The sequence below is a fragment of the Apostichopus japonicus genome, chromosome 9 (genome assembly GCF_037975245.1).
Source record: "Apostichopus japonicus isolate 1M-3 chromosome 9, ASM3797524v1, whole genome shotgun sequence".
Classification (NCBI taxonomy): domain Eukaryota; kingdom Metazoa; phylum Echinodermata; class Holothuroidea; order Aspidochirotida; family Stichopodidae; genus Apostichopus; species Apostichopus japonicus.
The window spans coordinates 27612581-27637494 of record NC_092569.1 but is presented as its reverse complement, the minus strand read 5'-3'; the positions used below and the strand labels follow the sequence as shown (position 1 = coordinate 27637494).

General features: G+C 35.9%; 1 protein-coding gene across 4 annotated transcripts in view; it reads left to right on the top strand.

Annotated features, from left to right (window-relative positions):
- Window positions 1-24914, top strand: part of LOC139974066 (ADP-ribosylation factor GTPase-activating protein 1-like) — a 59158-nt gene that overhangs the window by 24239 nt on the left and 10005 nt on the right. For all 4 annotated transcript variants that reach the window (XM_071980983.1, XM_071980981.1, XM_071980982.1 and 1 more), the window contains 2 exons: window positions 22110-22226; window positions 24626-24783. In XM_071980983.1, coding sequence (XP_071837084.1) covers window positions 22110-22226; window positions 24626-24783 — 275 coding nt within the window. The remainder of the gene's footprint in view (window positions 1-22109; window positions 22227-24625; window positions 24784-24914) is intronic.

Here is a 24914-nt window from a genome sequence, read left to right as displayed (position 1 = left end):
CTGATCCATGTGCAAATAGATTCTCAGGCAGGCGTTGGTCTGTCTGGTCCATGTGCATATAGATTCTCAGGTAGGCTTTGTTCTGCCTGATCCAAACATGTGCAAATTGATTCTTAGGTACAGTAGGCTTTGGTCTGTCTGATCCAAACATGTGCACATAGATTCTCAGGTTGGCATTGGGCTGCCGATCCAAACATGTGCAAATAGATTCTTAGGAAGGCTTTGGTCTGCCTGGTCCAAACATGTGCAAATAGATTCTCAGGTAGGCTTTGGTCTGCCTGATCCAAACATGTGCAAATAGATTCTCAGGTAGGCTTTGGTCTGTCTGATCCAAACATGTGCAAATAGATTCTTAGGTAAGCTTTGGTCTGCCTGATCCATAGGCACATTAGGTAGGCGTTGGTCTGCCTGATCCAAACATGTGCAAATAGATTCTTAGGTAGGCTTTGGTCTGTCTGATCCAAACATGTGCAAATAGATTCTTAGGTAGGCTTTGGTCTGTCTGATCCAAACATGTGCAAATAGATTCTTAGATAAGCTTTGGTCTGCCTGATCCATAGGCACATTAGGTAGGCGTTGGTCTGCCTGATCCAAACATGTGCAAACTATTCTTAGGTAGGCATTGGTCTGTCTGATCCATGTGCACATTGACTCTTATGTCTGATCCATGTGCACATAGATTCTTAGGCAGGCATTGGTCTGTCTGATCCATGTGCACATGTATAAATTCTCAGGTAGGTTTTGTTCTGTCTGATCCACATGCTGCAATATGCATGCATTGCCTGCCTCATACAGGTAGTCTCATCCAAGGTGCTGAGAAAATAGAAAGTGTGATGAAAGGATGCTGTAATCCCTAGATGATCACGTAGGCTCTGTTGCAACGAGTATGATTTTATGACCTTTCAAACTGGCTTTTTTAAATGATATGTAAATTAAGTTTATGACTCACAATCCATCATCTTCTAAAAGCTATTTCTAATGCATCAATATCGAACTCATTGTATGACAGATTGCCTAATATTAATGAATGGATCTACATTCACTGTTATGTAGGGAGGCTCCATCTGAGATAGTCAGGGTTTAGCATGTATGACATTTTGAAGGGACAATGACTTTAAGACCCCAACAGTCCATCCAGACCTTGGGCGAACTAAATTGATCGTAAAATTTGGTAACTGAACAGATAGTGTTGTAAATAACGATAATTTACCTATATTGCACCTTTTTTTTTCAATTGTTTGTTTTTTCAATTTTTGATTACATTGTAATCGTTTTGGATATAGAACCTAGTCAATTCTGATTTAGCTATTATTTGTACTAAAGAACGGATCCATTTCATGCTTGCAGGGATTGAACTTATTTCTAGGATTTCTTGTCAATTTAAGTTTTGTGCCAATATACAGGACTTACTGTAGCTACTGTAACCTGTACTGTAGGTATAGTCCTTTCATTGGTGTTTGTCATATATCGTTCAGTTCATCATTACTGTTAATGAGTAGAGCTGTGCTATACCTAGGGACATCATTAATTACAATCATGCCGATCTTTTCTTTGGTATAGCTTTTTGCTGATGACACTGGTCATTTTCCTGAGCTTGATTAACTCAGTCATGGAAGCTAAAGTACAGTGGATGACCAGTCATATGGTCAACACTGAAAAATGCATAAATGTAAGCTGGTCAAGTTGGACAGCATAAGTGGTATAATATATCTGGTGGTTTTCTCATCAGAACTGACTCCTTTAAAAGCAAGCTTTTGTTGATACTTGAAAATAATTTGGCTAGGATTCAGTGCAATATTTCACCTTTTTCTTCAGTATATAGACTGCAGACATGAACACTTACCTATTAGTACAAGTGTTACCAATGCAAGTGTGTGTGCGTTTCCTTAACCAGTGTGGTGGTGAACACTGCATTTTACTGTACATAGCTACAGTAACATACAGTTTCTGAACTTGTGTACATATTTTTAAGCCATATGTATACAATTCAAATACAAACCTATTTTATAATAATACATGCATCTAAATTAAATTTTCAAAACATCACCAGGAATTGTCCCATCAACCAACTAATGTGCTCATTTAACAGATGTATCCGTGTCACAATTGTTACGTAACCACACACGCTTTATGGTAGCTCTGATTGCAGAAATTCTTCTGCAGTCATATTATAATATACATGATGCATAACTGCATGTACTCATCTTAATGTGAGTTGAAATCTGTGCATTGTGATGGCAGGTGTATTGTACAAGCAAGACCATTAGTAGAATGTGTCAGCCATTATACAGTGGAATAAACTTAACTTGTCTTTGTTATCTTCCATCCATGGACTAGTCTATCTTATCTTGCATTGTAACTGTCATCAGGAAATACAGTGTGTAATTTGCAACAAACATGTGACTGTTTATTCTACATGACTAGCTGATTTATGACCTATTGTGGAATCTATTGGTATCTAGTAAAACAATGTTGACCTCTAACAATTTTGGAGTTTTTATCAGTACACCACCTTATTCACATAAATATGAGAACACATGTTGCAAGTTCAATGTGGATATTGTTTTACCTCAGGGAGACAATAAAAGTCCAAACATGTTCACATTTGAGGACTATAAGTGGTGGAACTACTTGAAAGCATGAGCAATGTGCAACTACTAGGTTACAAGATAAATATCAGCCACTGTACTTACAATATAATACTAGATACTACTACACCCCAGCCTAATACTGTAGATTCCCAACACTCTGTGGGAGGGACAAGGGAAGGTGACCAGAAATCTCTAGGGGGGGGGGTGGACCCATGATCCCAGAGAGTTCACACTGTTATCTCTTTCCCCCCCTTGTGAACTCAGGATCTTTCCTGAATGGGAAGTCACACTTGCGAGGTTCGATCCCGAGTATGTAAGTATATGTGCAAACTACCAAGTCAATCACCCATTGCAGTATCATGTCATTGATGCATAACTCTCAAATGTTTGATGATAGACTTTTAATGTATTTAAAACATCCTCAGTTGATAATCATCATTCATGGTTTGATGATTGATATCCAATTTCCTTCAGTTATGGAAGTTTAAATAAATTTATAATTCAACTCAAACTATGACACAGGATTATATTAGTTAATGAATAGGCGATGAAGACGATCATTGATCTCGTCAACATCTGTGTGAGAAGTAGAGGAAATGGACAGTATTTTCACCCCGTTTTTCTTTTTTTACTTTTGCCTTTTTCGACTTCATGACAGCTCTTCATGAATAAATTTAAGCAGTTAAACCATTGATCTCACATCCATTTTAGGATTTTTCCCTTTTTTCACTTTTGGGACAGTGCATGTGGAAGTTGGATGTAAACCTACAGTAGATTGGAACCGTGAAATTACGAATGAAAATACAGTAATAATTAATTGCTTTAGGACTAACTGCTATGGATGGAACTTTTATTCAAACAAAATTAGAGAACGTTAGAATACGTTGGCCTCTCCGGAAATCAGCCATGCTATATACTTTCGCAGATTTGATGGCTTGAAGGAAGTAAAATTCTAGCTCTCTAGTGATTATATGCAAAATTCACTTCTTTTTTTTCTTCCCCTTTTGTTTTTGCCCAGAGCTTTTACAAAGTTTTACAAATTAGTTCTAGTAATGTATGATTTACTGTTCTTTTGAGACAGAAAGTTGTAAACTGAGCTGGACAGTATGTTTCAAGAACTTACCAGAATAAGTTGAAGGAAGAGTTTGTTTGATGTACTGATTCCAGCTGTAAAGTTCCGAACCATACATGCAAGAATTTTTTCTTTGGGGGGGGGTGGGGGGTTGAAGGAAGTTTCTCTGAAACAACAGATATAAAGGTTACATTTACAGCTCATTTTTATCTGCCAAGGTTGGTGTGCCAGGACCTGTGAACTTATGACATCGACAGCGAATTAGAATCTGGCAAAGCTTGTCAAATAATTTATTTATGATGCTGTTTCTCTAGAAAAACATCAGTTTTCCAGAGAGTGCTTGTGATTAAATTCAAAGAAATCCTCCTTAGGCAATAAAAGTGGCAGAATGGTACAGTCTTTTGTAGGTAAATGTTTGTTCTGGGTTTAATCTTTAGACTCACAAATTCTCTCTCTCTCTCTCTGTGTGGTTGATCCAAGTAAAAGTCACATTAAACATACAGGTACCTCTTGTATAAGCAATTGAAGTGTGTCACATGGCACTTACACGGTCACTGACAAAACAAGACTTGAAATTAAAGCATTTAATTCACGTGGGAAGATGTACATCAGCTGACAGATCTCAGGCTGTATATATATTTCAATGAATGGCTCAGGTGAAAATTTATGGTTTAAATATATGCCTCAGAGTGCACCACTTTAAGGTCTTAACATTATATTTATGTTTTTGTTTTCTCGGAAAGGAACCCACTAACTACCCCCTACATTGCAGTAGGCTACCAAGGCCACCCCACCCCAATCCCTCAGGGCAGTATATAGCCCCGTCGGTCATAAAACATTTAGTAAAAATTGCTCCTTAAGAAATTTTTTAAACATTCTGTAGTTGCCTATCACTGAATAAACCTAAGCTCATAAATTATGTACAATATTGAAACACAAAGGAAGAAACCCTCCATCCAAATTTGTAGATTTATTGGTTTTTGGTTTTTGGGGGAAATGATATTCTTTACTGCAGTAAAAACTAACGAATTACAGTCCTTAACACGGTTGCATTGTTCAAGTTCATAAATTATGCACAATATGTACACTAGCCTATATGTTAAGCTTTGGAGTCACACATAGGTATTTGTTTATGTATTGGCCAGCTTTAAGGAAAAAGTGCTTTTAAGAAATAGTCTGAATAATTCCTGTTAACATATATGTTCAGACTGCTATAAATATACAATATATCATGCAATGTTTTTTTTTTTTTTTTTTTTTTTTTTTTGATGAGGCCTCATCTAATACCCTCATTTTCTCCCTTTTCCCACAAAAACAGGATGTGACTGGAAGCATGATTTCCAAAGAAACAACAGTCTAAGCCAAGCTGGCACTGATAACTGTGCAGTCTATGGATTTAATGACAGACTTTCACAATGTTCTGTAAAGACTATGCATATATGTATAGAGCTTTGATAGTAGTTAACAGCAGCTGTGGACCAGTATAGCTCTCCCATTCAGGCAGTGCATAGGTCTATAATGATTATATTTAAAAAACAAAGTCTGAAGAAACTCTTCATCCAATTTTTTTCCCTTTTTTTTTTGGGGGGGGGGATTGAGATCCTTAATTATAGTCTTAACTGCAATAATAACTAAGGAAAAACTTACTTAACACTGTTGCATTTCAGGTTAGTTCAGATACATATAAGATGGTATACATTAATTGTTTGAATTATTTTCATACTTGTTTTCATAAATTTATAGAACACTACAGGTAAAAAAAAAATGTGAAACTGTATCTAGGCTTCACATACATACAATTCGAAAACATGTGCATGTATTAATCGTGCATTCTTCTCCTGCGTCGTCGTTGTCGTGTTTAAACTGTAGTTACGTTTCTGTTGTGTTAGATTGCCATTAACTCTGCGTGAGCCCATTTAAGCAGGCCTGTTGCATATGAAAACAGTGTAAATCATATCAGTTAGTAAAAACAGTTTGCTAGTAAAACATGATGTGGGTTGCATACATGTACATTTTATGTAGCTGTACAGTAAAATGTGAGTAGGAGGCTAGTGTATTTTTAATTAGAAACTACATAGTTTAGTATTAATGCGACTCCATGAGAAAGAGATGTCACAGATACTAGACTGTACAGTCAACTATATAATACTATAGTGTAACTGTTAACACTAGAACTGTATCCAGTTAACATGAATAGACACAGATTAATCTGATTAATGATATTAATCTGTCACAAATTTTGTACGAAATGATCAACTCCTATACTAGGTTACAAACCCATGAAGTAGTGTACCTCATTACACCCTTCATAACTGTGCAAAGGGTTCGAGGGCAGAGGTACCTGTAGTGTCTCCAGCCCCCCCCCCTCTCCCACACCCACCCTTCCACACCCAAGCCTGTAGTGGAGACTTTAACTCTATATACATTACTCTCATGGGGTTTTTTTGGTAGTGAAGATCAAGTTAGATATTTTATACGTGTCCCAGTAGGGCTGATACTGTATGCAAGGATTGAAAAAAACGTTCGTAAATCAATCAAAATTGTCTTATTTTATTTTCAGTTTAAACATTTACTGCACGTACATAAATGTTTACATAATTTTGTAGCAACCCTACACAATAATTTCATATGATGCACTTGTAGTTGTATATCTGTATTGCAATGAGTACTGAAAGAAAAACATACATACCAAAGATTGTTAACCACCTGCATTTTGGATGATATAAGTTTTTTTTGTACAGGTTATTATCAATATATATATTTTTAACACATTGTTTAACTCTGAAAATCACTTTGTATTTGCAACTAAGTCCGTCCACTTGTAAACAAATTGAAATTCTATATTATAAAGCTGTCTTGTCTAGTGAAAATTTCTGCCGATTTATACCGTGTGTGATGAGCTTCTTCCAACTTAGAATTTTGGATCGAAAAAAATAATCTTACGTAAATCAATTAAGTATGAATAAAGTGGCTGGTTTAAAGGTTACAAGTAACCTAAGGAACTATATTGACGGTATCATGCAACCGTAAATAGACTTCAGTATTTTTAGTTTTCAGTTTTGCAATATCAAGTAATTTATTCAGTGACTATTGTTAGTCAAGTCATCATTTCTTTTCTACCTTATTTTCTTTCTCTTTGTCTTATTTCTTTAGATGTTTCTTCTGCATTTTTGGCTTTTGCTATTTGGTTGTTTTTAAATTTGTTTTGTACCTCTTTTACATTTTTGCTACCATTTTGTAATCTTTTTGTACAATATGCCAAGTTTTTCTTTATGTTCATTTCATGCATGTGAATAAAAGTTGCTGATTGCAAAAAAACAAATTTATATACATTCTATGTGTTTGATACGTAGCACGGATATTAAACGTACGAACATGTATGTATGTATGTATGTATATTAGATCCTACTGCAAGCAGGAACTTGCGAAGAAGCCTCATAGGCTTATGAAAGCCGCAAGCTGACCGAAGTCAGTCTCTTACATTCATATTTAACGTCCATAATTATGAATTGTTAATTGTCAACAACTCTGTAACTGGACGACATACATTAATCTGGGAGTGACTCGAACCTTATGATTGAAAGGCACCGGCGTTAACCACTGAGCTAACACTCCAAACATACTTGACAATCATTTATCAGGGAAAGATACGAATATAGAGTAGCTACACGCATTACATACCTGGATTATTCAATTGCACATTTAAGATGAATGTCCAGTTGACCTTGTACAGGAACTAGAAAACAATCAGTTCCGATCCAGGGCAAATTTTTGACAATTTTTTTTTTTCTGGTTTTCACTCAAACAACCAGGCCTTAAGCTTTGGTTACAAGTCCGAATCTGAGCAAATTTGGTTTTTCGAAAGAAATCGTAGCAAAGTAACAATGATTGGTATGTCAGTGTTGGATGTACACTGTAGGAGAGGTTGTAGATTTGGTGAATAGAACACCCAGTCTGGGGTTTTCTCCTTCTAGTGACATTATGACATTGAGAAAAGAGTCCACCCCTATCAAAATGAGAAAAGTTTTATGAAAGGGCATCTCCCAACGCCCATTGAAGCTTTTTCGTTAATAGCTTAACTTTTGGAGATGTAGTGCATCATAAATTTTGATATCTCTATCATATTACAAAATTTGAGTTTGGTTTTAAAACTTCATCAGTGCTGAATAGAATTATTCAAAGTTAGATTATCGATACATGCAATAAATCTTCAGTAAGACAACCTCCTAAAGATAGATGTTTCCGTCTCGAGGCTCGTGAATATTAATTGCTTTTAAGTGATGTTGCATCATAGCTGGTATTGTCACCTTGTGTTGATCATCCCCTACACGCATATATGTTAATAGTTTCCAAGAGTTATTTTATTAAAATAAAGAAATGAATGAATTTTCAAAATCTTTCACTCAAGTACTGTACGTATGTCAACTTGCTGGTGCCTCAGATGAGAGAAGTGTGACCACACCCTTGATATATTTACAGATTTGATGGTACCGTAAAGTTTATTATATCTTGGTGGGTTCAACTTGACTGCACAGTTAAAGTTAAGTACATTGATAGTGATCTCATGAGAATCCAAACATTGTAAATATTTACTTCGCGCCTGACTTAAATGTCTCTTCACAACCTCAGCACTCTGGCTCTACCAAGTCAAGAGTGACCTGGTAACCTGTTAACACAATGTGCCCTCTATTAGGGATGCACCGGATATCCGGTCCGGCCGGACTATCCGACTGGATAGTGAGCAATTATCCGGTTCCGGCCGGATAGTTTTCAAAATCCGGCCGGATCTTTTTCAAAATCTCGCCGGATCTTTTTCAAAATCTGGCCTGAATTATTCCTTAAAAAGGTGTTGGTATTAACTTAAAACAATGTAAACTATTTCCAAAAATTAATAAAAACAAAAAATTAGGAAAAATTAGGTTTAACATGTTTAATTTAATTTTCTCAATGGTCTGACCCACTGTTTCTAAAGATCAACCAAAATAATACTCCTTGTTTCATACTACTACTTCTTAGTAATGATTTTCTTTTGTGTATTGTAAAAATCCGGTTCCGGCCGGATTTTATCCGGCCGGATTTCATGTACTATCCGGCAAAATCCGGTTCCGGCCGGATCCAAAAATTTGGATCCGGTGCATCCCTACCCTCTATGACAGGACTCTGTCGGTCAATGATAAGTTTTAAGATGTACACTACAGAAGTGCAGAGAAGGATTATACAAGTTGAACATATACAGTATATGGTCAACTTTGAATAGCATTCCCTGCATCCATTGTGTAAACTGTATTTAAACCTCAAAGGTCAAAGGTCATGTGAGGTCTTCAGCAGTTAAAGCATGAAAATGGGCTTTACATTATATATAACAATATCTCAATTGAAGGGATCAACTTGGGAGGTCTGTAGTTGGGTTAACCCTTAAAGTAGATAATAAACAAGTGATTGTTTGTAGTAGAAGTACATATTTGGTTGCTCAGGTCAAAATGTTAAAGCCAAGTTGTGAAAATCTCACAAATTACATGCTTATCGCTGGGAAGGATCTAATAAATATATAGGTCAGGAGGTTTCTCCATGGTACAGTAGATGAACTCTTATGTTGTTGTTTATTGAAGGTCAAAGGTTAGGGGGAGGGGATTTGTAGAAAATTCCTGGAAATTGAGAGTATCTCACCAAGGGAAATTTCTTTGAATAACCTCCAGTTTTGTCTGTTAGGTGCCTGGATTGTGGAGATCAATGCAGCCTATTTTTTGGGGGGGTAGGTTGAAAAGTCATTGCAGGTCAGCAAAGGTCAAATAGGTGAAACTTTTATAAAAGTGTGGAGGGAGGGAGGGAATTGTTGACTCTACCATGTGCTCAACATACTGTATTCAGCTAACCTATTCTTAGTGCATTTGTTATATATGACATTTCTGTACATATCAAGACTTCTTGTTAGGAACTAGAAATGTATGCCAAAGGAAGAAACGATCAAGGGAAGGAATATAAATTGGATGTGGTTACTTTGCCCTTTAAAATCTTTTTTATTTTTAGAACTCTAATGGATGCAGAGGTAAATGAAAATGTCATCTCACGATGTTGTTAGCATGATCCATTATAATGTATAACAAAAGCCACTATCTGTGTATCCCTGGTTGGCCCTTGATGCAGATTCTGCTAGTTAGCTAGATGTACAGTACTCCAGACATCCAGGGTTGTCTAAACACTGGCTCCTCCCCCGCCCCCCTTCTTTTTTTCATCCTTATTCATTCTTTTTCTTTTCTTTTTCACTCTCTGACTTTGATGTGCCTTGGGATCCCTTTGTTTTCAAGTGTTAATGTTATGAAATAATGGTAAAAATTATAGTCCCATTATACACTTGAGGATTTGTCTAACGGGTAATGTCACTAATATGCTAAAATTTCAAATTGCACTCGAACATCTCAAACGATTCTAAATGTCATTTATTGCTAATGAGAGTATGTTTGCATGTTTTCAGTTCTTAATGCATAATTATGTTAATTAGACAGTTGCATCAATTTGCCTATTTAAAATTATTTGATGCTAACTAGGCAACAGCACATTTATACATAAGAATCCACAGTTGTGCAGGCCACAATTATGTCGCTTTATACCTCCAAACTACTATACCTGGGGTATGCCAATCTGCCCTTGCTGTAGCTGTGTACTGTGGACATATGCATTTTTCTATGTCAATTGTCCTAGCTACTCTAGTACAATACAATACATGTTGTTAAGGCCATTATAGTAATTTCCAATTGAGTTTTGTGATATTGTATCTGAAGCTCTGACCTATGTGTGATAGGCCATGGAGCTATAAAACCAGGTTTATAGCTCCATGGTTTAGGCTATGTAAGTAATCCAGCAAGCTTGATGATTGATGCGCCTCTTGATGTTTATAAACCCTTGAGTTATTAAATTTATACAAAGTTCAAAGTTTCATAGAAATGAAACTTGCAAGGACTGATAGCAATGTGCTTTATAACAGTCTGCAACATGTCAAAAGTAAAGAAATAAAAGCACATTAAGGTCGTTCTTTTATAAATTGTACAAAACCAGTCATTTACAGTACAGAAAGCTATGGGCTCTGTTATGCCCTGCACCTGTTGGTATCATAGTCTTGGAGAGATGACATCTAGTTGTGTAGTTAGTATATATTTTAAGTTTTCATGGTCCTAGGCTCACATTCTTATTTTACCATGGCTTTCTTTCTTAATGTAAGAGAATTAGCAGATTTTCTGCCTCTATGTAACTAAAATTCACAGATAACTAAACCAGTTGCTTAATTCGAGGAATAATATTGTAATTGAAAAACTCATACAGTATGAACTTGCTCAGTACATCAAAGGTAGTAGTGATTATATATATTAACAGTATTTTAATTAATTCAGTCATGCAGTTATGATGGTATGTATATTTGTCCAACAGTTTTATATGAATCGACCATTAATTAATGAGCTCTATATCTTCTTTGAACTGCTGCACAATGCAAACAGTGCCCAGAAGTACAGTATGCGTATATGCCAGGGATTTATTTGCTGCTGCATATGCATTTATAACGCCAGGGAATAATACACTGTTGCACATGAATATAATGCTAATTCATTGTTGCACATACATACAGTATGCCAGGGCAATAATTTATCTGTTAAATTGCATCACAATTTTTTTACATTTGACAATTTTTGTTGGTAGAAATAACCATGATAGTATTTAACTATCTGCAATAACAACATTTGGACACTCAATTATTTATTCCCATGTACCATGATGTACTGATGAAAACAGAAACATTGTCCAATAACAAAGGACTTGGCAATTAAGAGCATTATACTGTTTATCAGTGAATTTAAATTACTTTGCATTGTTGAATACTTCATGGAAGTTCATGTTGAATACTTCATGTTGAATACTTCACTAGGAGTTTTAGCTCAGTGGTTAACGCCGGTGCCTTCCGGTCATAAGGTCCCCAGTTTGAGTCACTCCAAGATTAATGTATGTCGTCCAGTTACAGAGTTGTTGACAACTCATAATCATGGCCGTTAAATATGAATCTAAGAGACTGACTTCTCTTGACTTCGGTCAGCTTGCTGCTTTGATAAGCCAATGAGGCTTCTTGGCGAGTCCCTGCTTGTCTCCGGTGCCTTCCAATCATAAGGTCCCCAGATCGAGTCACTCCAAGATTAATGTATATGTCATCCAGTTACAGAGTTGTTGACAATTCATAATCATGGACGATAAATATGAATCTAAGAGACTGACTTTGGTCAGCTTGCGGCTTTGATAAGCCAATGAGGCTTCCTCGCAGGTCCCTGCTTGCAGGAGGATCTAAAATACATACATACATGTTTCTGTTGCCTTTTGTCTGTATGTCTACAACATGAGATATTAGTTTAAACATACATAGTCTTTTACTTAAAATTATTTAGAATCTGTGCCATTGAATTAGTATACACCTTGCTTTCAAACATGCACTGTATATGAATCTATATCTTGTTGCCACATTAACAACAAATACACCCTCCAAAAAAAAAAGGCTAACTGTGATGTACAACAAACGTGACTTTATCTTGTAGAGTTTTGTTGGTTGGATCCACTATAATTTATGGTACAGCTGTTGACATGTTGTTATGAGAAAAGTCAGGCTTGAATAGCCATGTGTAAATGCCTCTGTAATTATGATGATATTGGAACAGTAAGTTGTCTGCCTTTATTTCTAATCTCATTCTCTTTCTTTATCTTTGTTTTTCTTTGGGGGGTTGGGTTGGGGGGGTTGGGTTGGGGGGTGTTGGTAAATTCTCCTTTGAAGTTGGCATATATGTTTAGTTTCTTAAGAACACAGCCCACTGCATACTTGTTAAAGTGATGTTGACTTTTTAGGAAGCTAATTTTAAATGTCAAGTATTTTCCTCCTTATAAAAATAAACTAACAAAGGGAACTTTAAATGCCTTTAGTTGTTTATGCACAGTAAGAATCCTATACTATTATCATTTAAAAATAATGTCCAATAAAAAAGGTAAAAAAATAAGTAATTATTGGATAAGGAATCAGGATCTATCACAAATTAAACAGTCTGGCATTGCCATACATCTATATGATTTTAATATGCTGCCGCTTAGAATTAAAACTCAATTAAAAAGTATCCCTAAATTTCAAAAACAAAGCTGTGTTCAAGAACTTTAAGTTTCACAAACATATAGCTGTGTTTAATAACAAATTTTGAAATTTCACAAACAAAGCTGTTTGAAAGAACTTTTAAGTTTCAAAAAGATATAGCTGTGGTCAAGAAATTTTAGTTTCAAAAACATGTAGAGCTGTGTTTATTGAAGTTTCACAAACATAGCTGTGTTCAAGAACTTTAACTTTCACAAACAGTCCTCAAAATTCAGGCAATTATACTGGCTTTAAAATGTCAGTAGATTCATGACAGGTACAAGTTTCCAGTTTTCTGCCAGGGGAGATTAAGACCATAAAGTCATGAACACATGATAATTTGGGTATTAACAATCCCTCAGTAACACTTGTAATGATCAGTTTTATTGTTTATTGTCAGCAAATATTGTTAGACTCCACTCCTACATTAAAGCCTAGATACAGTGATATATATGTGTCGCATTTCAGAAGAAATGTCAGTATTAACTCGATTATAGCCAGTACACCTTTTATGTACTTGTCGCTAAAATTCTATGCTTGACAATTATTCTTTTGTTTTATTAAACTTGTACTTTTACTGACAAAGAAAGATTAATTGTACGATTCAACCATACCCTCAGATATACTAAATGAATTGAAAAAAGCAGCATGTTGTTAAGTACTGTATCAATGTGTTGGCATATACTGTACGTACATCAATCAAATAGAATCTCTTTGAAATATTTTTATATATATATATATATATATATATATATATATATATATATATATATATATATATATATATATATATAATATTTATATATATATTTATATATATATATATATATATATATATATAATATTTATATATATATTTATATATATAATATTTATATACATATTTATACTATAGATGCATGCAGCTCTATGCCATGCTGTCACAATTAACATTTCATACACAGTTGTGACAGCTGTAACATGTCAAATAGTCATATCTGAAGCTGAAGAACTAACAACATATATATGTCTGAGACTCTCTCCTGTTTCCTCTTATCACCCATCCCTGCTGGTCTCCTGGGGTGTCTAACCTCATTTTGTGGATAGGCCAGGTTGAGTAGGTTGTTTATAGCCTAACTCATGCAGTCTCTTTAATACAGTATGTACAAACACATACTAAGCTTTGTTTTTGTCTGGCCTGTATACTACTGTACATGTATCTGAAAGGTGCCGGTAATTCATCTCCTTTGTGATTTTGAAAGTATGATTCTTACATCTTTTCAGGGGGGGGGGAGGGGGGTTGTTGAACATGAATCACTGTGAATATGGTAGAAGTTTCAATCCCTCCGGTAATCTGTTCAAGTCAAAGGCTTCATTCATTTTGACAACTCCCTTCTTTAGACAAGCCTGCTGTGAGGAATGCTGGATGTTTTTGGAGACTTGCCTTCTGTTCCCCATCTGTAATTACAGAGGGTGGCCACGTCAACTATGATTCAACTCCAGCCTTGTTTACATTATATTATAGGCAAACTATTCTAGACAGGGCTATGTATACTTATCATACAATGTCTGCACATGTGCGATGGTTCTCAGGGCTGTTGTGTGTAGCTATATTATTCTTGTACAGTACTTAATTCAAATCATGTACTGTTCAGAAACTTCAGTCCGAATGAACGTTGACAGCTACAGCCATATAGGTGTAATCTTCAGCTTTATTTTATAAGGTAGACCATGGAGCTCCATGGGTAGACCTACAAATTGATATCCTGTAAAGATGAGACCTCTGGTTCAATGTTTTGAACAAAGCAACTCTCTGATGAAAGCTAGGTGTTGTTTAACTGTACACTGTGACACCATGCTGTGTAAAGTTGGTCCTACTCTACTCAGTGAAGTTCTGTGGTGCATTTACAATTTTCAGGTCTATAGAAGGAAAAATCATGTGTAAAATTAAAATATGGTACCCTTGTACATAAATAATGGCTTAATTCAGAGATAACAGTGACTATGGCACAATTTTTGTAGAAATAGCATGAAATAATAAAATAAAACAGATGTATGATCTCAGTGTGGTGTATCTTTGAACTTATAGCATTACTAGATGTTATATATTTCAGTCTTGAAGGATAACTTTAGGCACATCAGTAAAGGGTGTGAAGACTCCCGCAAAAAGAAATGTCTAATGCCGGTAATCTGACCTAGTTTCGATGGGGTGTAACAGAAGTGTTAGACACCACCATCGATCCCAGAACACACAGCTTGCTACCGTCGGTAATTAGACACTAGTGTACAGTCAGTACATACAGCTGCGGTCAATACCCACAGCACAGTGTATAAACAATACAGCGATGGACATCTCAGGTCCAGCTACAGATAACAAGGTATCACGTTTCATTACTGTCTGCATTTTGCAGGGACACAAACATAACGTCACTTGCAAGCAAAAGAAAGTTAACTTTTTCAGATGGCTGCATGTGGTTTGGGGCGAGTCTTCAATGCCTTTAATGTTGATATAATCCTTGTAGTAATAATTCTACAGTCAATTCTTGAACATTTGAAGTAGTGAGAAATGACCCATGAGGTTCACATACCATTACAGTACAGGACAATTGCTGCAGATGCAACACAATGAAACAATGGCAAAACATATATGGAATACATACATTACTTCTTCAATGGCCATGACAGTTCAATTCATCGTAAATTTGTCAAAGACAAAAGAGAAGAGACGGTGTTGAAGGTCAAACGCATCTTCTGTTGTTTAAGATGAAGTTGTAAAAGAACCTGTTTGGGTTTAGTTATTATTAAAATTTATAAAACAAAGATGAATAACACTAACTGTCTAATATTTAGGGCCCCATCATCAATTCTCTGTAGAGCAGAGATGTAGCATTTTAAAGGTGGATATCTTGGAAAACCTCAATATGGTAACTATATATAGGAACAAGACGCACTTTTTTTTTTCTTTTTTTTGGCATAACATTTTTGTGAATCAAGTATTCAGTTGTGCAATGATATTTAATTGAGCAGGGTTAAAATAAGTTCAAATGTTAGAAGGACAAGTTTGCAAGTACAATTTGAAGTTTGGATGAACAAAATGTCTTGACTTTAGTAAGTAGGCTCCATCAGTTTTAACAATAGACTCCTTGGTAGATGTCTTTGCAAAGTGAACAATCACTTCTAATTTTCAGCGCTTAAATGCAATTGATCACTACTGTGTATAGTAAAGTACTGTAATTGGCTTCCTTCATTGTGATGTCAGTTTGGCTTCCAAAACTTCCCAACAGGGCACATCTTTCAGTGGACCCCCCCCCCCCACCCCATGGTCCCAAGTTAAGCTTTCAATATACCCAGCTCAATTGGAAATGTAAATTTCTAATTACTGAATAAAATATTAGTGCCTACTGTCAGCATAGACAATTTTCCACAAGGAAGTTATCTGCAAGCTTAATTAGTTCTTTGTCCCAAGATTATACTTGAAATCATCTGAAACGTTAGGGTTGACAGTACAGTAAATAAGGTGTTATTGGCGATGAGGCCTTCCACCTTCACCTTACAAATATGGATGTGAATACAGTAATTAGTAAAATGTCAAATTATTCCACCCATAATCATCATCATGTTTGTAGGTATATTAAAAGTAACTTCAACCAATGTCCCATTCAGCTGCAGTGCTCATTTTGTGTTAATTATCTTTCTCCACCGTCCAGTGGTTTTAACAGCCAATTAGGACACAAGGATAACCAGGGAGTTGTTATATAACCAGGGAGAACTTGTTATGTTCCGTAACAACTCCCTGGGATAACCAACTTTAGACCTCATTACATGGTAACTTAGTGAGGGTGCATACAACAAAAAACAAACATACTGTATAGTGTGACAGTCCAACAAATATTGCACTTTTCCTACAAAATGGGTGCATACAAAAAAAAAAAAACATACTGTATAGTGTGACAGACCAACAAATATTGCACTTTTCCTACAAAATGTTTTGGTATAAATTGTTTGATTTGATAGAGTGACACTTTGACCAGTTTACAACCTAATTGAAGGTAATAAAGGCAGTTTTTCAATTATGGAAATAAATTACTGTAATGTTATATAAACTGTATATGGAGTGCATAAGTACTGTATATAGAACACTATACTGTACAACACTGCATCTGCCATTGACCTACTGTATACTGTACCATCAAGTAGATGCTTTATAAACTTGTAGAAAGCTTATCTTGCATGACAATTATGCAAAATAATTTTAATTATATTCGTAAGACAGAGATATTGTGCTGTAGATGGTATCAATTAAATGGACATCTAAGAATACAGTGCAAATTAATAGTGAACAGACCCAAAGGTATAATCGATATGATTGTGGGAAAAGATACTGATTTCAGAATCTTATATTACCAAGAAAGTAGGCTAATGGAATGGACTCTAACAGTTAGAAAGGAAACTGTGATTTAATTAATTCTTAAAATGCTCACAGTCGATGAAAAGATAGATGTCTATCCCTCTCTCTCTGAGACTAAAATGTTAGCAATTTTTCATTTGGTTGGCAGTTATTTCATACCCGTAGAACCAATTATATCTGTCAAAGTAAGTTAGTTTGCAGTTCATTTAAAATATATGACCCGTGACCCGTCCCTCCTTATAAACTGGTTATTTAATTTACTTAAATTTACTTACAGTCGAGGGAGGTGGGGGTGGGGGGGGAATGCGAAACATGAAATTGGTGGAAAACCTTTGGGAGGGGTCTAAGGGGAGTGGGGTGTCCCTTGAGAGTTTTGTTTTTGGTATATATACAGTATTTAATAAATCTCCTCATGTAATATGGTGCAATATTTTTAGGTTATTTCCCACTACAACTAGTTGTGTATTGGACAGTGTATATAATTAAGCTATATTTGCATAAAAGTCAGATTTATTGAGAGACATAAACAGTAACAAATTATGGATTTAAAAAAGAATCGCCACAATAAGCTGATCTGTTTTACAGCCTGTGTAATCACTTTATGAATATGTATAAAAGTATCACAAGGTTGTCAGTATTGCTGTGGCTTAACTATCCAAATTACCAACCAAATTTTATTTAAAAAAACTGCCTACTCAAGGTTCACTGGGAAAAAGTGGGAGAGGTAATCCCCCCACCCCTTCTCTCCGCCTCCTCCCTTGCAAATCATTTATCTCGCCAATGTTAACAGTAGTTGAATGAGCGCCATACTCATCATAATGTGAATTAATGTTTTCAGTTTTTGGTTACACTTTCATAAATTAAGATCACATGGAAATTTGCAAATTTGGCAAAATTATACAGCATAACGTTTGTTTTACTTTGAGTTCATAATTGAAATTACGAAAACCTGACTAGCCAAGGGTTATTAACCTAGGATAGATTAATTATAATGGGATTTCATAATGAAAGACACGTAAAGCTGAATTCAAATTAATATAAGAAGCTGCTATTGACTTAGATGGATTTGGGTATAAATTTAAAAAGAAATGTGTTTCAGGTTATTACCTGCATCTGAGACTGACTGTTAATTAATTTCTCCCTACATGCTTGTAAATTATACAAACAAGACACACATTTAAAGCTTTATGAAGCCCAATCCTGCTTTTTTGTATAAATGATGTCTTTTGATAACGATTTCATATGAATTAGGTGAAAAAAAAGTTTTATCATTTTGTAGTAATAAGTTCATAGTCTATCCAATTATTTTAAAAAGTAATTGCAGTAACTTCAAACTGTTTCTTAACTAATGTACTTACAAGTAAGCAACAGTACTTAGTGGAATTCACTGCTTTTTCTCTCAATGGAATCAGAATTGAAATTTGCCGTTATTGTTTATGTACCAACCAACATTGCACCACCATTATAAGCAAAAGATTAGGACATTCCAGGAAAGAAAAACTGAATTTTGTTTTACAGAAAGAAAATACATGATAATTTGCCCTACAGTAATTCTTAGGTGCAGTTCTGTATTGCTGAAAAAGGAATAACAGAATATTAGTGCAAAACTACCATACATTTTTTGTGCTATAATGTTTTAATACCAAACTGAAGACAGTTGCTTGTAATGATCTCCAAAAATAAACAGCTCAAGAGAAAACTTGCTCTTTTTGTGAGGTACTTGAGATGGATTTTGATGGTATTTGAGATTGATATTGATCATTCACTACACCACACCGTATTTACTATACAGTATAATATTGGTGTAACTTAAACTAGTAGCTTGCACAGAAATGATAAATAGGATTCAGGACTCATCACCACACAATAGGTCTATGCCCATACTGTAGGTATTGTACTGTAGAGCCATCTCTGTTGACAAATAGTTTAAAATTACTATATTACAACTCCAATTATAATGCACACTATAATCACACTTTATACATACAGTCTATATGCATACTGTCATTATAAAAAAAAAAAAATACCAAACACCAAAGAAAATGCTTTAATATGATATCAAGAGAAAAAACTATAAACAACTAATTTACAAATAAAGCTAAAAAGATTGTTGTATTTGGGAGATCCATTGATCATCATTTTTACTTTAATTTTTTTTTTAAGGGATTTTTGATCATGTGACACTGATAAGTTGTAAGTGCTCACTTCACAGTGTACTACAGTAGAGTATACCAGTGTACATACCAATATATAATGATGATAATAATAATATAAGAATTTGTTAAGCGCTTTATCCAGTTAAAAAAAACTGCTCAGAAGCGCTGCAGGAGCAAAGTACTACCCAAAATGGACACAACAGTTATCAAACAAATGGATACACATTCATGAATAATCTGACGTCTTGAGCTCTTTCTGGAAAGTTGACACATGCTGGATTGTTTTCAGATGTAAGGGGGAGACTGTTTCAGAGCTGTGGAGCTGATCTAGCAAAGCAACGTTCCCCATACTGTAGGTGGAAGTAAGAACAGTAAGAACAGATAGCATATGTTGTAGGCTTGAACGAAGTACACTGCTAGGTCTGTATTCTTGGAGAAACTCTTGTAGGTAAACTGGGGCTAAACCATTCCTTGCTTTGAACACAAGGACAAGAATTTAAGAAGAATATATACTGTAGCATATTGGTGTAACAACTAATCAGCAGCTTACGTGTGGAGTTCTGTCTGGACTCATTACCCATAATGCCCATAGGTAGGCCTACTCTATGAGTCATTCTTCCTTGCAAAACATCATGCAGCTGTCATCCGTCATAGAATTTCATATTATTTGATATTGTTTTCTCTACGAAAGACATCTGCCCTTTGAATAAACTATTTGAAGCCATTGGGCAAACAATTATTTTTCTTTTCTCCTCATCATGTCTCCGTCTAAAGTAATATCTTTTTATTTTGCCGAGGGGATATCATTAGATACAGTCTACTCTGATTTCCAATTTTTTTTTTACAAATCAACAATCTGCTTGGAGAGATCTGTTTCATCTGATTCTTTGGAATTTTTTCACTGTCGAGATACCTTGAACAATTTCTACTTTTTTCCCCCATGTTTTAGCTGAGTTAAGAATCCTAAAAACTTTCACAACTGGTGCTGTTTGTTTTGTGTGATTCATAGTATATCCTCACTGCTATAAGTTAAGGTTTGTTGGTGTTATGTATATTAATATCAACCAGATGGTGCTTTAATGTGATGCACATCAAGGGGTAAGGAGAAGAGGGCGGTGGGGGGGGGGGTCGGGGACATAGTCCATCCCTAGGCTACCACGATATTTTAACCTTCAGTATCATGGAAAACTGAAAAACTGGAAATCATAATAGAGGGGCAAATAGTCTTACATGCACGTAACAGACAATATTATCCAGTAATGTCAGAACTATGTCTCCCCTATCAGGGACATAGTCCATCCCTAGGCAACCACGATATTTTAACCTTCAGTATCATGGAAAACTGAAAAGCTGGAAATCATAATAGAGGGGCAAATAGTCTTACATGCACGTAACAGACAATATTATCCAGTAATGTCAGAACTATGTCTCCCCTATCACAGAGTACAGTACACTGCATTTACTTCACTCCTCTCTTACCTCTCTCCAACTCTATTTTTTATTAACTTAATTTAACTTGATTTTTTTTTAATTCTTTCTTATTATTGTTTTAATCTTCATCATGTAAAGCGCATATGAATATGTTATAGTATCTGCTCTATATATAAGGAACCATGATAATAATAATAATAAATAATAACTACACAAACGCACTTTCCTAGTCTACCAAGACGCGTTAGTGTAGTTGGAGAGAGGTAGTATCGTCGTTCATAAAAACCCAAACCTGTAAGTTTTGGGCTATCTATCATTTCCTTTTAGCTTTTATTTGATTAAATCTCAAGTACTGTATTTGAAAAGTCTTCTAGTAGTGCTTTAAAATATTAATTGGGATCTCAATTTAGCACAAGGGGGCCAGATGAAAGCATCGGCTCAAGTACGCAAACAACCTGAGAGAAGCAATCTTTCACTACTGAGTTCAATCAAGATTGAGCAAGCAAGCGTACAGGGTACAGTAGGTCAGCTAGGTGCCTCATGAGGCCAAAAAGGAGGCAATGTTAACCGGGTCGGTGCAAGATTGTGGACCCATACGTTTTTGCAGAGTAGACTGAAATCCTTTGCAGGTTGGCTTTGGGTTTAGTACTGACCACTGTGACCAGTGCTCTCGACTTATTGAGAACCCGAGGTATAACTTTGTATTTAAAGCCCCCACCAATGGTTCATCTGTCGGTCATGGATGAGTGCAGGTGTTTACAGTATGTATCAATTCGGCTCTTTTTGAGGAGAAAAACAACAGTTTGTAGTTGCCAGACTTCCCACTTCTGCTACAGGACCTCCAGATAACATCCCCCCTCCCCCCCCTCATCTAACATACTGTATATACATGTATGAAGATCAGTATCTGACCACTCACTCAACATCGAGAGAGAGGGCGTTATCGGTTTGAAAACTACTGCAGTACATTACCATGGTGATAAAGCACATTCACAACTCCATTTTCCAAATTCATAAAATAGAAATACGGAATCCGTGTAAAAACTTCACTCAGTTCCGATTGCCACCCGATCCACAATCTTCAGTCATTTTAAATATATTTAAAGAATCTCTTTCATATTTTTGTAACCAAGATTGCAGTGATTGTAATTAAGGTACAGTAGACACATGATCTATAAACCAATGCACCGTACTGTTCATTCATGTAAGGCCATGTCTAACATTCAAAGTCGGGTCAGGTTTCTTCGTTAAAGTATTTGACTTTCATCTTGCTTTTGGTCAATAATATATTTTTTTTCTGTTTCATTTATTTTTTGACACACAGACACAAGAGTATGCAGCCCGAATGAATGAGAATGTTCTCCAACCAACCAGAAGCAAGATGAATGAAGGAACGCTTCTATCAGATCTATCTACGGGCACCAAAAGTTGGGCTTCCAAAGTAAATAACATTACTCGTACATACTTTCCGAGTATTTTAGTCTGATTTTTGCACATAAGTTTTACAGTTGAATTGATATGCACCCTATCATTACCCTGAATCTCAAGTAAAGAAAAACAAAATGAGCTGTTTGATTGTGAAAACTGTGTCTTCCACTTTCAAAGTCATTTTGGTGGCAATGCTATTGCAGACTATATATAAGTTGCATTTATCAAAATGGGGTCATTCTTTTACCAATTGCCTCTAGAGAATGAGCAAATTATTTACAACCACACCGTACTATGTTCTACATAGATAGTTATTCAACAAATTCTGAGAAGTAGAGAGGTAAATGTTAATGATTCAAGTCAGGTCGTTCGGCGGTACGACGGGATGATATGATGTTTACACCCTTTAATACTCAAATATGCGCCCGACAGGATTATTCCCCAGGTCCAAACCAAGTCCCTGGATAAAATTTTTGTGACTATGTTTTCTTTGGTTAGTTTATTGAAAGTGAAAGTGCACGACCATTGTTATTGCAACGTCCTTCGCTACGAGTTAGATTTAAAATATTTCCCCTCATCATCCCAACGAGAGACAGACCCAGGTGGTAAATCATCTACAAAGATCGTTTACAGTGTGTTATACTACATACATGTATTAGTCTGAACTGTACAGACATGTGTTACATACCTATACCTACAGTCACATTATCACACGTAATGAAAGTCTTTACACAGATACTATCCGAGTTCTAATCTGAGAACTGCTTAAAAGATGACACATTATCCTGAATAATGCTGATAACGTAATTTTATGATAGGAATCAGGTCATAGCATAACGTTACATGAAGAAGACTTTTGACTATATTTGATAACGCAATCTGCACTGAAGTGAGAACAAATTGATTTTTTCCCAGTTATGACCAGATTTCTAGTTAGTCTATAGTAATACATAGTAGTAATTGTATTCTAGCATATATAAGTACCTGTACTTATACTTATTGTACCCTGCTCATCATGGATTTTGTATTCAATCACATATATACAGTACTTAGAGCATTTTGAAATCTAGTATACAGATATAAACTTGTCTGATATTAAGATGCAATATTTAAGTAAGTACTGGTACTTAGCCTGATAGTAGTGTACTCTTACTCTAACCAAGCAGAATTCTACTTCTTGTCTTACCCATGCTGTTGTACAAGCAAGGTTAATTCTACTTGTACTCATACAAATGCTGTTGTACTTGTACACACACCAAGGAGAATTCTACTTGTACTCATACCCATGCTGCTGTAGTTGTACTCATACCAAGGGGAATTCTACTTGTGCTGATACCCATGCTGTTGTACTCGTATTCACACCAAGGAGAATTCAACTTGTAATCATACCCATGCTGCTGTAGTTGTACTCTTAGCAAAGAGATTTCTACTTGTTCTCATACCCATGCTGCTGTAGTTGTACTCTTAGCAAAGAGATTTCTACTTGTACTCATACCCATGCTGCTGTAGTTGTACTCATACCAAGGAGAATTTTACTTGTACTCATACCCATGCTGCTGTAGTTGTACTCATACCAAGGGGAATTCTACTTGTGCTGATACCCATGCTGCTGTAGTTGTACTCATACCAAGGAGAATTCTACTTGTACTCATACCCATGCTGCTGTAGTTGTACTCATACCAAGGGGAATTCTACTTGTGCTGATACCCATGCTGTTGTACTTCTACTCATACCAAGGGGAATTCTACTTGTGCTGATACCTATGCTGTTGTAGTTGTACTCATACCAAGGGGAATTCTACTTGTGCTGATACCCATGCTGTTGTACTTCTACTCACACCAAGGGGAATTCTACTTGTGCTGATACCCATGCTGTTGTACTTCTACTCACACCAAGGGGAATTCTACTTGTGCTGATACCCATGCTGCTGTAGTTGTACTCATACCAAGGTTAATTCTACTTGTGCTGATACCCATGCTGTTGTACTTGTACTCGCAGCAAGGAGAATTCTACTCGTACTCATACCCATGCTGTTGTACTTGTACTCATACCAAGGAGAATTCTACTTCTTGTCATACCCATGCTGTTGTACAAGCAAGGTTAATTCTACTTGTACTCATACCCATGCTGTTGTAGTTGTGCTCATACCAAGGGGAATTCTACTTGTACTCATACCCATGCTGTTGTACTTGTACTCACACCAAGGAGATTTCTACTTGTACTCATACCCATGCTGTTGTAGTTGTACTCATACCAAGGTTAATTCTACTTGCACTCATACCCATGCTGTTGTACTTGTACTCACACCAATGAGAATTCTACTCGTACTCATACTCCTGATGTTTTACTCTTCCTACAAGTCTGGCGATGACTCTAACTAACTCCTTAAATGTGTCTCATATGTTTCTGCAGGTGGCGAGTTCAACTGCTAAAGGCTGGAAAGATTTGACTTCGTCACTCTCAGAGGATACCAGGCAAGAGGAGGATGAAACACTGAACTCTTCGTACCAGGACATGCCCCTCATGACCGGCTCATCCAAAGCTAAGGCTACAACGGAGGAAAGTTCCAGGTAGGAAGCAATAGTCGAAACAGCGTCGGCTAGCAAAATTGAAATGCTCACCTTGGATCCTCATGACACATGTGAAGGCTTCATTTTACTTTTTGAATGCTTTTCTTTTTTTTTTCTTCTTGCTGTCTCAA